The sequence below is a fragment of the Felis catus genome, chromosome C1, assembly GCF_018350175.1.
Source record: "Felis catus isolate Fca126 chromosome C1, F.catus_Fca126_mat1.0, whole genome shotgun sequence".
Classification (NCBI taxonomy): domain Eukaryota; kingdom Metazoa; phylum Chordata; class Mammalia; order Carnivora; family Felidae; genus Felis; species Felis catus.
The window spans coordinates 27,637,106-27,653,117 of record NC_058375.1 but is presented as its reverse complement, the minus strand read 5'-3'; the positions used below and the strand labels follow the sequence as shown (position 1 = coordinate 27,653,117).

Genomic DNA, 16,012 nt, shown 5'->3' with positions numbered 1-16,012 from the left:
GTATTATGATTATTAGTAAAAAATTACTTATTCAAGTTCATATTTTCTTAATGACTAATGAGGCTGAGCATCTTTTCATCAGATAACTGACCATTTGTTTCATTTGTTTTTCTGTTTTATGTCCTTTGTCTATTTTTCAGTTGAGTTGTTTGTCCTTTCCTTATTGATTTACAAATTCTTTGAGTTCAAGCTTCTGTATTTTATCAGTTTTTAAAATATCTTTTTTTGGGGGGTTGCCTGGGTGGCTCAGTCGGTTAAGCATCTGACTTCGGCTCAGGTCATGATCTCACAGCTCATGAGTTCGAGCCCTGCACTGGGCTCTGTGCTTTTTTTTTTTTTTTTTAATGTTTATTTATTTCTGAAGGAGAGACAGAGCATGAGTGGGGGAGGGACAGAGAGAGAGAGAGGGAGACACAGAATCCAAAGCAGGATCAAGGCTCTGAGCTGTTAGCACACAGCTCAACCTGGGGTTTGAACTCACAAGCTGAGAGATCATTACCTGAGCGGAAGTTGGTCGGTTCAACTGAGCTACCCAGGCACCACTAAAAATATCTTTTGAATTTTATAACATCGTTTGTAACCACTGCATACTATTTTATTAACATATTATAGCTTACTCATTGTTTAAAGCCAGTTCTCAATAGTCTTATTTATTTTTAAAGGTTTATTTTTGAGAGATAGATAAGGCATGTGTGGGGGAGGGCCAGAGAGAGAGTGGGAGACACAGAATCCAAAGTAGGCTCCATGTTCTGAGCTGTCAGCATAGAGCCCGATGTGGGAATGGAACCCACAAACCATGAGATAATGACCTAAGCCGAGGTCAGATGCTTAACCAACTGTGCCAACCAAGCACCCTCTCAATAGTTTTTTAGTATCACAGATACCATTATGAAAATTCTGTGCATAGAATTTTCTCCATTATGAATTCTTTCCTTTGAACACCTTTTTGTAATTGAAATTACTGAATCACACAAACACATTTTTATACTTTTGATAGGATATTATCAATTTAACTGCCATCAGCAATATATTAAAATTCTAGATTCACTTCGTACTCACAAGCACTAAGTATTATAATATTTAAATACATTTGCTAATTTAGTAACATAAAATTTTTCTTTCATTTTTTTTAAACAGAAAGAGTGAAAAAAAAATAAAAAAAAAATAAACAGAAAGAGTGAATGTACTTGAGTGGGGGAAAGCAAGAGAAAATCTCAGGCAGGCTCCATACCCAGAGCAGAGTCCAACATGGGGCTTGATCCCACCACCTCAGGATCATGACCTGAGCGAAAACCAAGAGTCTAATGTTCAACCAACTGAGTCACCCAGCTGCTCCTAAAATTTTTCCTTTTATTTACTTGTAGTTTCTTTAACTTTTAGTGAAAACCAATACTTTCTCATATAACTGGTTTTGTTTTTTCTTGAGAAATTTTGGTTTATATTCTTGCTCACTAATCTATAAGAATATAAGGATTTTTTCTTTGATCACAATAACAGATCTATATGGATATTTTAATAATAAACTAGCCCTCTGTTGTCTCCATTTGCTGCAAACACTTTTTAGATTCTATTGGTTTCCATTTATTTATTGTCATTATATATTTGTGAGATATAGAAAATTGAATTTTTATATAGTAAATCTAACAATTTCTCCTTTGTGAACAGTTCTATCCTTTTTTTTTTTTAAGAGTTAGAGAATGTGAGTTGGGGAGGAGGGCAGAGGGAGAGAGAGAATTTTAAGCAGGCTCTGGGGCACCTCTGGTGGTTCAGTCCATTAAACATCCAGCTCTTGATATCAGCTCAGGTCATGATCTCAAGGTTGGTGAGACTGAGCCTCACGTCAGGTTCTGCACTGATAGCATAGAGCCTGCTTGGGATTCTCTCTCTGTGTCTCTTTTTCCCCCTCTGCTTCTCCCTACCTTTGTGCACGTGACTGCATGCTCGCTCTCTCTCAAAATAAATAAATAAACATAAAAATAAAAAAGAAAAAGAAAAAGGAATCTTAAGCAGGCTCCATGCTCAGGGTGGAGCTTGACATGGGGCTCAATCCCATGACCTTGGGAGCCTGACCTAAGCCAAAATCAAGAGTCAGATACTCAACCAAATGAGCCACTAAGGCACTTTTATCATTTAAAATTTTTTTTAAAATTTAGATTTAAGTTTGTTAACATACAGTGCAATATTGGTTTCTGGAGTAGAATTTAGTGATTCATCACTTACATATAACACCCAGTGCTTATCACAAGTGCCCTCCTCAGTACCCATCACTCCACCCTAGCCCATCTTCCACCCACCTCCGTCAACTCCCAGTTTATTCTCTATCATTAAGAGTCTGTTGTGGTTGGGGTGCATGGTGGCTCAGTCAGTTAAAGCATCCAACTCTTGATTTCAGCATAGGTTCTAATCTCATGGTTTGTGGGGTTGAGCCCCCTGTTGGGCTCCACGTAGACAGCATGGGGCCTGTTTTGGATTCTCACCTCCCTCCCCTCCCTCCAACATCTCTCTCAAAATAAATAAACATTAAAAAATAAAGTCTGTTGTGGTTTGTTTCCCTCTCCTCTCCCTTCCCACATGTTTATGTGTTTTGTTTCTTAAATTCCACATATCAGTAAAATTGTATCATATTTGTTTTTCTTGGACTGACTTATTTTGCATAGTATAATACATTCTAGCTCCAACCATGTCATTACAAATGGGAAGATTTCATTCTTTTTGATGGCTGAGTAATTCCATCGTATATAAATACTGTATATTCCTTACCCAGTCATTAGTCAATGGGTATTTGGGCTCTTTCCATAGTTTGGCTGCTGTTGATAATGCTGCTATATAAACAATGAGGTGCAGCATGTACACCTTCAAATCTGTATTTTTGTATCTTTTGGGTAAATACCTAATAATGCAATTGCTGGATCATAGAGTAGTTCTATTTTTAGTTTCCTGAGGAAACTCCATACTATCCTCCAGAGTGGCTGCACCAGTTTGCATTTCCACCAACAGTGCAAGTGAGTTCTCCTTTCTCTGCATCCTTACCAACACCTATTGTTTCTTGTGTTGTTAATTTTAGCTATTCTGACAGGTGTGAGGTGGTATCTCATCATGGTTTTGATTTGTATTTCCCTGATCACGAATGATGTTGAGGATCTTTTCATGTGTCTGTTTGCCATCTGGATGTCTTTGGAAAAATGTCTACTCATGTCTTCTGCCCTTTAAAAAAAATATTTATTTATTTTTGAGAGACGGAGAGGCAGAGGGAAAGGGGGACAGGGGAAGAGGGAGAGAGGGAGAGGCAGAGGGACAGGAAGAGGGGGAGAGGGGGAGAGGGGGAGAGGGGGAGAGGGGGAAAGGGAGAGGGACAGTGCACGAGTAGGGCAGGGGCAGAGACAGAGGGAGAAAGAAAATCCCAAGCAGGCTCCAGCTTCAGCGCAGAGCCTGATGCAGAGCTTGAATGCATGAACCGCAATATCATGACCCAAGTTGAAATCAAGTCACACACTTAACTGACTGAGCCACCCAGGCGCCTTCTGCCCATTTCTTAACTGGGTTATTTATTTTTTGGGTGTTGAGTTTGGTAAGTTCTTTATAGATTTTGGATACTATCAGATATGTTGTTTGCAAATATCTTCTGCCATTCTGTAGGCTGCCTTTTAGTTTTGTAGATTGTTTCCACCTATTCTATCATTTCTAAACCTAAATGACTATACTCCATTCAGTAGTTTGAAAATTATACTTTCTTTGTATTTTTCAAGATTCAATGATTTGTTTAACTTATAATTATGACTAAACTTTTTGTTTACAATAATAGTTATCATTTACTGGGTATTCACTATATAATAGGTACTATTCTAGGCCCTGTTTATATATGTAAATTTATTTAATCTTTACAACTACTCTCTATAGGTTAGTTATTTTTAGTATCCCAATTTCAAAGATGAGGACACTAAAGCCTAGTGTGGGTGGTTAAGTAATTCAGCTATATCACACAGGTAGTATAGTTGGCAGAACCTGTTTTTGTTTGTTTTTATTTTTGAGAGAGTCTGAGCAGTGAAGGGGCAGAGAAGGGGCCAGAGGATTTGAAGCAGGCTCCGTGCTGTCAGCAGAGAGCCTGATGCAAGACTCAAACCCATGAACAGTGAGATCATAACCTGAGCTGAAGTTAGATGCTCAACCGAGTCAGCCAGGAGCCCCCAGAACCTGGGTTTTAAGTAGCACAGTCTGACTCCAGAGCCTGTGCTCTTAACCAATATATCATATACTGATACTCAAGTTATCTCAATGCCATTTTAAAGAAATAATTCTTTTTTTTAACCATTTTTTTGTGATGCCTCCTTTACTAAAATTCTTTTCACAGGGTCTCTTCTTGGGACTATTAAAAAAAATTTTTTTTAATGTTTATTTTTAAGAGAGAGGGAGAGAGGGAGAGAGTGCGAACAGGGGTGGGGCAGGGAGAGAGGGAGACACAGAATCCAAAGCAGGTTCCCTCTAAGCTGTCAGCACAGAGCCTGACGCAGGGCTCAAACACACGAACCGTGAGATCATGACCTGAGCCGAAGTCGGACGCTTAACCAACTGAGCCACCCAGGTGCCCTTCTTCTTGGGCTAGTTTGCTCTACTGATTTGTCTTTTCCAAAAATATCAAGTACTTGAAGAAAAAAACAATCTTAAGACATCCTTACCATACACTGGTGTCTTCCCTGGCAAGATGACGATAATGAGCTGCAGCCCTGAGTAGGTGTTCTTGAGATGCCGGAACATGGGCTCCACGCTGTCCGCCCCCTGCGCGTATTTGCAGAAGCAAGGCTGGCCCTGGATGGGCATCCCTGCATCTTTAGAAATCTTACGCAGCTGGTCTGTGAAACCCCTAGAAAGAGAAATCACTAAAACTAAATCCTTTGTCTAATTATTCACATCTACAAAGTGGAATGGAAAGTTTGAGAAGTGAATGGAAAATGAAGCAAAGATCTGTGTGCTCCATATATGAAGAGGTCACCAAGATTACTGAAATAAAGGCAATGGGGGGTCAGTAATCTATTTTCCAAACTAAGAACATTACTATAGAATTATGTGGTATTCTGTAGTTTATAAAGGGCATTAGTAATACAGTGTGCTGGTTAAGAGTTCATTTCTAGACTTAGCATGACAGGTTTCAATCCTAATTCTGTCAATTACTAGCTCTGAAATCTTAAACAAATTTTTTTAGTTTCTCTCATCTGTAAGATGATTACTTCCATTATAGAATTGGTGTGAATAAAGTGAGATAATAAATGAGCTTAGCACACTGCCCAAGACATGGTAAGAACTTGATAAATTTAAACTATTGTATGTTTTCTTTTTTTTAAAATAGTGTTTACTTTTTTTTAACATTTTTATTTATTTTTGAGAGAGACAGAGAGAGAGACACACACACAAAGTGTAAATAGGGGAGGGGCAAAGAGGGAGACACATAATCTAAAGCAGGCTCCAGGCTCTGAGAGGTCAGTACAGAGCCAGATGTGGGGCTCGAACCCACACACCGTGAAATCATGACCTGAGCTGAAGTCAGACGCTTAACTAACCAAGCCACCCAGGTGCCCAATTTCTTTTTTTTAAGTGTTATTTATTTATATTTGAGAGAGACAGAGAGAGAGGGAGAGAGAGAGCACATACATGAGCAGGGGAGGGGCAGAGGGAGAGGGAGACAGAGAATCCCAAGCAGGCCCTGCACTGTCTGAGCAGAGTCTAAATGCAGGGCTCAAATTCACAAACCGTGAGACCATGACCTGAGCTAAAACCAAGAGGATGCTTAACAAAACTGAGCCACTCAGGTGCCCCATTGCATACTGTCTAATTTGATCATGACAACATTCATAAGAAAGTGGTAGGTGAGGTATTATTTCTATTTTACAGATGAGGCAACAGTTTCAGGGACAAGTATTTGACCAATGTCTAATGGCTACATGAATGTAGAGTCAGAAGTATGACCTACTCCAAAATTTCCTTCCACAATATTATGTATCTGATACTAGAACAGCAGGGAAGGCTGTGTCTTCAGAAAAGATATATTAAAAAAAAAAAAAAAAAGAAACCAACATTAAGAACAAATGAGGCAGGAAGCATTTCAATGCATTTTATCCACACTAAAAAACCCCCAGAAGACTAAATCCATATTAAAACAAAATTCTGCATTTAACTTAAGAAAACAAGTAATGATGTCATGCTTTAACAATCACTTCACTTGTTTTTAAAACAAATAAGGTCCTAAGCCAAGGATCTGAGTCATCTTTGCTCAAAAACATTCTAATTCCCTTAGAGACAAAGTTTGTAGGAATTCCCTTCTCCTTTTCCTTATTAGTGTTTAATTCAAGAAGTATGAAGTTGGATATTTTCAGTCAGCCTGAACAAGAACTACTAGCTGAAAGATTATGAGATTTCTATCAAGCCATGAATAACAAATGTAAAATGAAAAGAATAAGTCTAAGCCTGAAAAACAACTGGAGGCATTTTCTTTGGTCTTGAGGTCAAGATAATCATAGCATCGTAGTAAACTATCCTTCTGACATTTTACTTGAAAGCAAGGGGATAAAACTCTGGAGAAAAATGTATATTAAGTGAACCTTAAGACATACGTTTAGAAATTTAGAGTTAATAAGAAGTGAACATAATTAAATAGAAAAAATATTTTTATTTCTCATATGAAGGCAAAGCAAATTCTGAACTGACCTGGTTGGTAAACTGTATCTTTCAAGAACTATTCATTATGAGTATACTTTATAAGATCTATTAGTGGAGACTGAACTTAGACAGTAATCATTTTCTTTCAAGGAAGGTGACAAAATGGAAGTCTGGAAGCCTGTCCACTGAAAATGGACCATTTTTTGTTTGTTTTCAATTTAAACAGAAGCTTACTGAGCACTTATATGCTGAGGAAATGAATTTGGGAAAAAGGGAAGAAAGTGGTGGAGATGGAGGTCAAATTTTCGAAAGTAAGGAAGTGAAAATGAAGAGTTAAATCATTTTTTCAAGGAGCTCAATTGAGAAATAAGGATTTTATTTCATCCTCACCCAAGAGATAGGTATTATTATCTCTAAAAAGGTGAAAACTGAAGCATAATGAAATTAAATAAACTATTCATGATAATATAGCCAGGAAGTGGCAAGGCTAGGAATTAAACATAACCTATTTGCCATCAAAAGCCAATGATGCTCCTTCCATACCACATAAGCTGGACTGTTAAGGTGCCTACAAGCATGAATCAATAACTTTACTAACAAATTCAGAAAGTACTGACAAGAAACATTTTCAAAGGCTCAGTGATTACTCCATATTGAGACAATACAGTTAAAACATTAGCTAAAGTAGTTTAAAACTGAAACACAAAAAAATTCTCAAACCAATGTAATGATATGCCTTACTTCAATATTTCTTCTCTGCACTGCCTCTGTGTGGCGAAACAAGCTATAGCCCACATTTTTATTTCAACTCCTGTATGGAACTGTTTCCCTCGCATGTCCCATACTCCATGGCTTGGTGTTGCTACTGTCCGATTCTACAGAAAAAGGAAAAAGAGAAATAAGGCAAAAAAGAAATACTTAACATACAATTTATTTTACTGAGCTGAAAAGAAAAACATTTCAAATTGCTGAATTGATGTATATCTGACATTCTACATGTAATAGGCTACTCTACATCAATAGTATTTCTATTTTTTATCCTACAAAACCAAAACATCTAAACTCTGGCAAAGATACCCAGAAGAAAAAAGTATTGTTGGAGTAAAACAACACTTTCTAATCTCAGACTTAGTTGGGATGCCCTTCTCTTTATAAACAGAAATTGTTTTTAATTTAAAAACCATCAACAGGTTTTACCCGTCCTCCATACTGCAGCATAGGTGCTGGGAGTACACGTCCGGTTACATGGGCCATTTCATCCCGAACTTTAAATTGAAACTCCTGAACAAATGGATCTGTTTCATAATTTGCACTTCTTACCTAACAACAGAAAAAGTTAGTAGTTATTTTCAAAATTTTCCCCAACCCTGCTTTATTCATTAGAACCTTCCATTTTCTTCTCTTCACTGTATCAATAATGTTTTAGATCTAGTAATGGTGCCTTAATTATAGGATAGAGAATCTTAACCTGGGACTACAGATCATGAATGGACTGTAGAAGTCTGTGAACCTCCTGGTAATTTACAGAAATTTAAATGTATAAGGTAGAATAATAAGAAATTTCAACTATTTATAATCCATGAAAATGGCAATTTTATGTGATTAAACCCAATACATTTTGGAGAGGGTGGTCTAGGGATCATTAGAGGAAGAAACTTGTGACTTAAAAAATAAAAACTTCTAATTAGAAGATTCAGGCATATATTATTAAATTTTACTTAGGGTTTGACAGCAGCTATTGATGATTTTGAGGCTTTTTTCCCCTGAATCATTTGATTTACAATTCATATAAAACTACTTGAATATATTGACAAAAATTGCCATATTATAAAATATACTTAATGGGATACACTTAAAACAGATAAGGAAACCAGTATAAGATAAATAATTTTTACAAAATATATCTGTAGATACGAAGATTAAGATTTTATTAAAAATATTTTTTTTAAGTTCATTTTGTGTGTGTGTGTGTGTGTGTGTGTGTGAGAGAGAGAGAGAGAGAGAGAGAGAGAGAGAGAGAGAGAGAGAGAATGAGGGGGAGGGACAGAAAGAGAGACAGACAGAGGATCTGAAGTGGGTTCTGCACTGACTACAGAGAGCCTGATGTGGGGCTCGAACCCTGAGATCATGACCTGAGCTGAAGTCAGATGCTTAACTGACTGACCACCCAGGTGCCAAGAGTTTATTTTAATTCAGTATAGACTTGGACCTCATAATATAATTCGTGTTTATAGCATACTATAGTAACTATGTTTTTTCAAAACATATTTACTTGGTGTCAGTGTAGAGGTCAAATAAGGTTACAAAATGAAGGCAGTATTCAAGTGTTTGAGCAACAATCCATTAAAAAAAAAACTATATAATTTAAATATGTAAAAAAAAAAATCTTCCCACAATAAACAGAAGAGTTGTTTTCTAAATTAGGCACTAATGCTTCTCCAAGCTTAAATGCCATTCATTTCTGGTGTGTTTCAGTGTACCTTCATAGTAAAGTTGCAAAGAATAACAACTACTATAAATAAAAACTTGCTGTGTGATGTGCTTGGTGTTAAGTTGTATAATTAATTCCCACAATAAACGTATACCTATAAACGTAGGTCTTTTGTAACTTTTATAATCTTTACGAAGGATAAACCTAAAGCTTAGTTCAGTTAAGTGAGTGGCCTAGAACCATATAGCTAGGCAAGTGACCTAGAATCTGAAACCATGTATGTTCTAATTCTAGAATTCCTATTCTCAATCACTGCACTAGTCTTCCAGATGGTATAATTGTAATTTTTTTTAATGTTTATTTTTGAGAGAGAGAGAGAGACAGACAGACAGAACACAAGCAGGGGAGGGACAGAAAGAGAGGGAGACACAGAGTCCAAAGCAGGCTCCAGGCTCCGAGCTGTCAGCACAGAGATTGATGTGGGGCTCGAACTCATGAACCATGAGATCATGACCTGAGCTGAAGTCAGATGCTTAACTGACTGAGCCACCCAGGTGCCCCGTAGATGGTATAATTATAATAATACAATAATGGTAACAGTAAGTAAGCACAGAAGATGGACCCCAGAGCTGTTAGATTCCAAAGCTTGTACTTTAACTACTGTATGATATTCTCTCTTTGGATAGGAAAGCTGAAATAAATGAGTTATAAGTAGTTATTGAGATTTCACAGAGACAGTGAGAAGTTCTAGCCTCTTAATGGCTTTAAAACCCTGTCATAGATCATAAAAAAATCCATGATGAGAACAAATTTGTATTTTCCTAATTAAGTATCGTGTGATAGCTTTTATTTGCTCTTTATAAAACTATACAGGAATTTCCCATAATTGGCTCACAAAATGAAAAGGCCAGTTGTTAACTTTTTTATAACAATCTTCATTATTACTCAAAGCAATATTCCTATTTCCAGACTTTTTCCTCTTCACTTACATAATTTAAATGGCATTCAAGAAGAGAATAAGAGAAGATCCAGGTTCCTTTTATTTTTCATGTTGCCTTATCCCATCAGTTTTATAAAGTGGTACTGCTACTTTCCTTCTCTTCCACTCACAACAACGATATAGCTTAGAGACCCTACATAGTTGGAGCAGTCTTGTATTTCTTTTTCTTTCTTTCTTTCTTTTTATAAAATTTACTTATTTATTTTGAGAGAGAGAGAATGAGTGGAGGAATGGCAGAGAGGGGGGGACAGAAGATCCAAAGTGGGCTCTGTGCTGACAGCAGGGAGCCCAATGTGGGGCTCGAACTCACAAACTGTGAGATCATGACCTGAACCAAAGTCAGACAGTTAACCAACTGAGCCACCCAGGCACCCCAGTCTTGTATTTCTTTATTCATCCTATACAGCTACCAGTCTGATACTGGGTACTAGCAATTCTACTGATAGTTAAGACTCACTATTGCTAGTCATAATACCTTGATTTTTCTTCCTTCTCCTTTACTAGGCGGGAGGTAGTAAAGTTCCAGTTCACTAAACTGAAACACTGGTTCTGAGAGAATCTGCTCTAGATCTACAATTAAAAAGCTTGGGGTTAAATTAGAAGGATCTAACCCTTCTCATAGAACCCATTAAGGTTTACCCCTAGAACACCAATGAATGACTTCCATGATCCCTTTTAATTCTGATAGTCCATGAAATGGTAATAGGTAAGGTATGAGCTGATAAGGACATGGCTCTTCAGTAGTAGCTCATCCTAACATGTTTTTAATTCACATTTCTAGGGTCAAGTACTAACCAATCTGCTAATCTCCTCTTGTCTATCTGGCGCAGATCTTGCTGTTGCTTTGATCATAGTGGAAGTCTGATTGTCCGTTAGCTTCTTGATACATCGTTGCCCGGCCACAATATTACAGACCTACAAATGGAAAAAAGTTTTGTACTAGATGCATATATCTTTTTTTAACTCTCATTGGTAATTACATGTGAAATTAAAATTTCTTAAAATGTCTGTTTATTATGTTTGAGAAAGAGAGAGAGCATGAGCAAGGGAAGGGAAGAGACAGAGAGAGAGAGAGGGAGGTAGGGAGACAGAGGATCCCAAGCTGTGCTGACATCAGAGAGCCTGATATGGGGCTCAAACTCATGAACCATGAGATCATGAGCTGAGTTGAAATCAAGAGTCAGACACTTAACCAAATGAGTCACCCAGGCAATCCTAAACTGCTTCTTTTTAATATGTTAAGAAGTAGTAAACAATACTGCTTTATAGTATGATTATAACAGGGTAAAATGTACACTCGATAAAAAGGCTGAAAAGAAGTGTACCAAAATGTTAACAATGGTTACTTTAGAGCAATAAGGATTTGTGGATGAAATTTTCCATATTATTTCATTACTAAAATTTTAAAATAAAATTTAAAACAGTTCAATCTCCAAAATAAATGCGAGAGTCTGAAGTAAGTTATATGCCATAAAAACCCCAACAGAATGATGAACAAGAGGATATTAAGAAACAGCCTAAACACATTACTTCTAGTGGCAGGTAGGTATGTTTCTGTTCCTGCCCCACTTGCAGACAAGGAAGGTGTGGGTACTTCAGCTGAAGAGTATACTTTTCTCTGAAATACTGTGCTACTGTTCTCTCCACAGTTTGGCCATTTTCTAACTGTAAAGGAAAGCTGGAGAAAAAAAAAAAAAAAGGTACACATTAACAACTCTCATCTCATTATGGTGAGCAAAACTCCCAATCCACTAACTACAGCAAGCTGCCTCATATCATCTCTGCTCTGACAAACACCAGCTTTTCTTACGTTTGATGACTGGCAGGCCTTCTTGTTACATTACAAACACGGTATTTCCGTCTCATTGTTCCACAATGAGTCACTTCAACCTTCAGACCTGTTCCCAACAAGAAAAACTGAGGTTATAGAACTGTCACATGTCAAATATTTATAAAGCCTGTTCACTACAGAAAAACTCAAATTCTAAACAGACAGAAAATTTCTGATACAGGCAATGTGAAATTAACATTTTATAAATAACATTGCTAGTAATGATTACAATCATGATATATCTATCTCCAAATATTTTCCCTATCCTATCAAGATCTACACACTAAAAAACAGAATCATAAAAGTTGCAAAGCCTATAGAGCAAGGGACAAAGTTCTCCATCAATTAAAAAAAACAAAACAACCTGTTTATAATAAATTTAGGTATTTATTGCTGGGAGAGGGAATGAGAAATGAAAGAAGAGCTGTAACAATTCTCAACATACTCCACAATTTTCAAAGTATGTGATATGTGAATAGTCTAGTCATCACACAGTGACTGAAGTTTAGAATTTAATAAATCTCAGAAGGAAGTCCTTCAAAGATTTTTAAAGTAGGAAGCAGAAAATTCCAGGCCCTTTAACAGAGGCAGAGTGACAATTTAGTTGAAGTATAGTATAGTGACACAACTCTCTTATTACTATTAGAAATTAAATGCAACCAAACAATTCTTAGAGCAGGTGACCCTGCCTTCCTATGGAATCACTGATCCCTTTGAGAATCTGATGAAAGTGGTAAACTCTCAGAAAATTGAATATACACATAGATGTTCTGGATCCTTGCAATCCATCTATGGACCATAGGAGTATGAAGATCCCAGACCTGCTTTACAAAGTGAAGCAATGGTCTTTTAAACCACTGGTAAAATCTTTGGGATTAATTTTCTTAAGCAGTACTGTCCAACAGAACTTTCTGAAATGATAGAATGTTCTACATCTGTGCTAATATGTAATCACTAGCAATATGTGTTATGGAGTACATGAAATGTGGCTAGTGTGAAAGTGAAAACTTAATTTCATTAATTTAAGTAGCTACATGTGGGTAGTGGTACCATATTTGCCAGTGCAATCTTGGAGCTACTTAGATAGAAAAGAGTAACAAATTGATACAGTTGCTGCTGCTTACAGATAAGCAACTCCATTACTATGGCTTAGACTCCAAAGGCAGAAAATCTAAAAAGGGGCAGATGAAGGACAACTTTTAGTTTCCTGATAGTATTTATGGTTATTATTTTTGCATCGTTTCCCTGTTATATTTGTGATTCCTATTTGTGCAGTGGTTTTCAACTACAGGCAATTTTGCTCTCCAGAGAACATTTGGTAATGTCTGGAGACAATTTTAACTGTCACGACTGGGAGGTGCTATGGGCATTTACTGGACGCTAGATTTAGGGATTCTTGGATCCAGGAATGATGCTAAATATCCTACAATGGACGGGACAGCACTACTTCCCACCCCAGACCACAATAAAGAATTATCCAGCCCCAAATGTTAATAGTGGCAAGGTTGAGAAACCCTGAAACAGTGTAATTTATTTTCCTATGTAATCACTAACTGCAGTACCAAACACAAAGTTCATTCACAGTAATATTTTCTTCTGATTTATCAGCACAAATTAAGATGTTAAATGCACATAGCGTCAACTGTACCAGATTGGTATGGATTTTTCTTGAGAAGAACTCCTAATTGAATCAGTGATATAAATAGTTTTTATTAGTAATTACTATTGTAAGACTAAATTTCAGATCAATTAGAGTATAAAACACGCCTCTATATTATAAAGGAAACTAGAAAATAAAGCACTATCAAGAGAAGGCCTTATAAGAAGGAAATGTGAAGTAAGCAATATGAAGTACGCAGGATGTAAAAATATTGTTTAGGGAGAAAACACAATATAAAAATTATAAAATTTTTTCTGTTATTTATACCACCTAGCCATTTGTTTTCAAGTCTTCCCCCTGAATTAAAGAAGTTATTAGTAATATTCTAATAGTCTACTAAATAAGTTTATACCAAAAATAAATTGGTTCTTGTATAAACATATGGTACTTTTACTACGTACACTTCCTCTAATATTTCTGTTAAACCATCATGAATAATTATACAAAGGAACAACCCTAAAGTTACTATTGAATATTTAGGAAAAAGTTCAACTGGAACTAATGAATATACTAAATAAATCTATTCGTTACAGCACAGTGTGTATCACTATTTAACAGTTACCATCAAATTCCTTTATGCTGGCTAAAAAATTAAGCCCAAATATATAGCACAGAACATAGAACTTTGATTCTGCTGAGTTTCCATGGTGGGTTACATGATGTATGTTAAAGAGCCTTCTTAAAAAATAAGAAGAAAGCCTTTTTGAATTTGAATGGAGAAAAAAAATCATCAGTTGATCAAGTAGATCCAACTCAGATTTTTCTACCCCAAATCCAGGGTCATAGGTGCCTAAGGATTAGACCGAACCCAGGGCTTAACAAAAAGTTGAAATTAAGAAAAAAAAAAAAAAATGGACTAGATAATACTCTGCCCAGGTCCCTCCCGAAACCCTCCATCCAACCAAAAAAAAAAAAAAAAAAAAAAAAAAAAAAAAAAATCTTTGGCTTTAATAAATCAAATATTTAACCTATAAACTTGGCTTTACCTTCACTCTAACATCAACTTTATAATGCTTTCTAGTCATTTTTTCAGTCATTTCTTTGGGCCCCTGAGCAGTTGAAGTTAAGATCGAGTCCATGCTCTTCGGGCAGCAGTTGAATCCTTGTTCTGTACATCTTGTATTTTCTGTGATAGAGTGGTGATATGAGTTGATTGCATAGTTACCGCAAAATAATGTAAGTGACTTCATGATATCAGAGGTGGTAACTAAGCAGCAACTCCACTGGAAACCATGGTATTTTGATGACCAGACATTAATGGTGGGTAATGCACTAACCTCTCGACAATGCTAACAGTGCAGTTAATACGGATTATGAAAGGACAATGATATGGTTGCAATACACTAATATATGACACTTTGTTATTTTGGCATTTAGATAACTTGAGATAAAATAGATGCTCATTTTCAAAGCAGGAAGAACTTTCCTTTTAATGTTTTATTACATTGACACTCTCTCTCTCCCCTGGGTACTGAATGGCAAAGAATGAATGATTACTGGAGCAAGCAGAATGCACTGAGGTATTCTAACTGATTCAGGGAACTGAAAGATGTTCAGTGAACACTGAAACAGTTCAATGTTTCATTCAAACCAGAAGCTGAAAATTATCTACAACAGTCAAAATCTTAAAATACAAACAAAACAAAACAATTTCTGACTATGTAAGATTTAACACTTACAAATGGAATTTATACTACTCATTCTAATTAGAGAATATCTAATTTTTCTTCTTGCCTAAATAATAAAAATCTAAATACAGTGGAGTCACATCTTTTTATTTTTTACGTAATCTCTATACCCAACGTGGGACTCGAACCCACAACTTCAAGATCAAGAGTTACAAGTTCAACTAAGCCAGCCAGGTGCCCCCAGTGGAGTCACATGTTACATGAGGATTAAGTTCTAAGTTATGAACAAGGCAAGAATTTTATACAATCAAAATTACTCGTGAAAAATACCTTCAATTGCTAATAAAGTACACTGTCAATAGGATTGCATATAAAACTATAAATGTATATTTAAATGTACATAGAAATGTACATTTAGATAAAGATGAATTACACACAAATTTTAGAACACTATTAAATTTTTTCTTTTTCTCTCCAGAAGACCTTATAGAGACGAATTTATGTTAGTAAAATATACATAGGATGCAACACCACTGTACAAATTTTAGCTCTAAATAGGCAAGATCAGTGATCAACTGTATAATGTACATGAAATAATGGAAGTTCCAATTCTAAAATAACACATGAAACAGGCTAGCTAGCCCCATATCCATAAAGTTTCAAAGGAATAAAATATTCTATCATTTCAGAAAAATAAGGAGGTCATTATATTAGAATATATAAAAATAATGACTCCAGTTCTGCCCTAACAATGTTTTTGGAATAAGTTTCCTACTTTTAACAGTATTTTCCCATGAGATACTCTTACACTTTT

The 16,012-nt window shown here is 36.1% G+C and overlaps 1 protein-coding gene across 10 annotated transcripts in view; it reads right to left on the bottom strand.

Moving 5' to 3' along the window:
- AGO3 (argonaute RISC catalytic component 3) overlaps positions 1–16,012 on the bottom strand; it is a 120,919-nt gene that overhangs the window by 34,164 nt on the left and 70,743 nt on the right. For all 10 annotated transcript variants that reach the window (XM_003989853.6, XM_023258473.2, XM_019836652.3 and 7 more), the window contains 6 exons: positions 11,890–11,977; positions 11,610–11,757; positions 10,875–10,994; positions 7,846–7,968; positions 7,390–7,523; positions 4,674–4,858 (listed from right to left, as the gene is read on the bottom strand). In XM_003989853.6, coding sequence (XP_003989902.1) covers positions 4,674–4,858; positions 7,390–7,523; positions 7,846–7,968; positions 10,875–10,994; positions 11,610–11,757; positions 11,890–11,977 — 798 coding nt within the window. The remainder of the gene's footprint in view (positions 1–4,673; positions 4,859–7,389; positions 7,524–7,845; positions 7,969–10,874; positions 10,995–11,609; positions 11,758–11,889; positions 11,978–16,012) is intronic.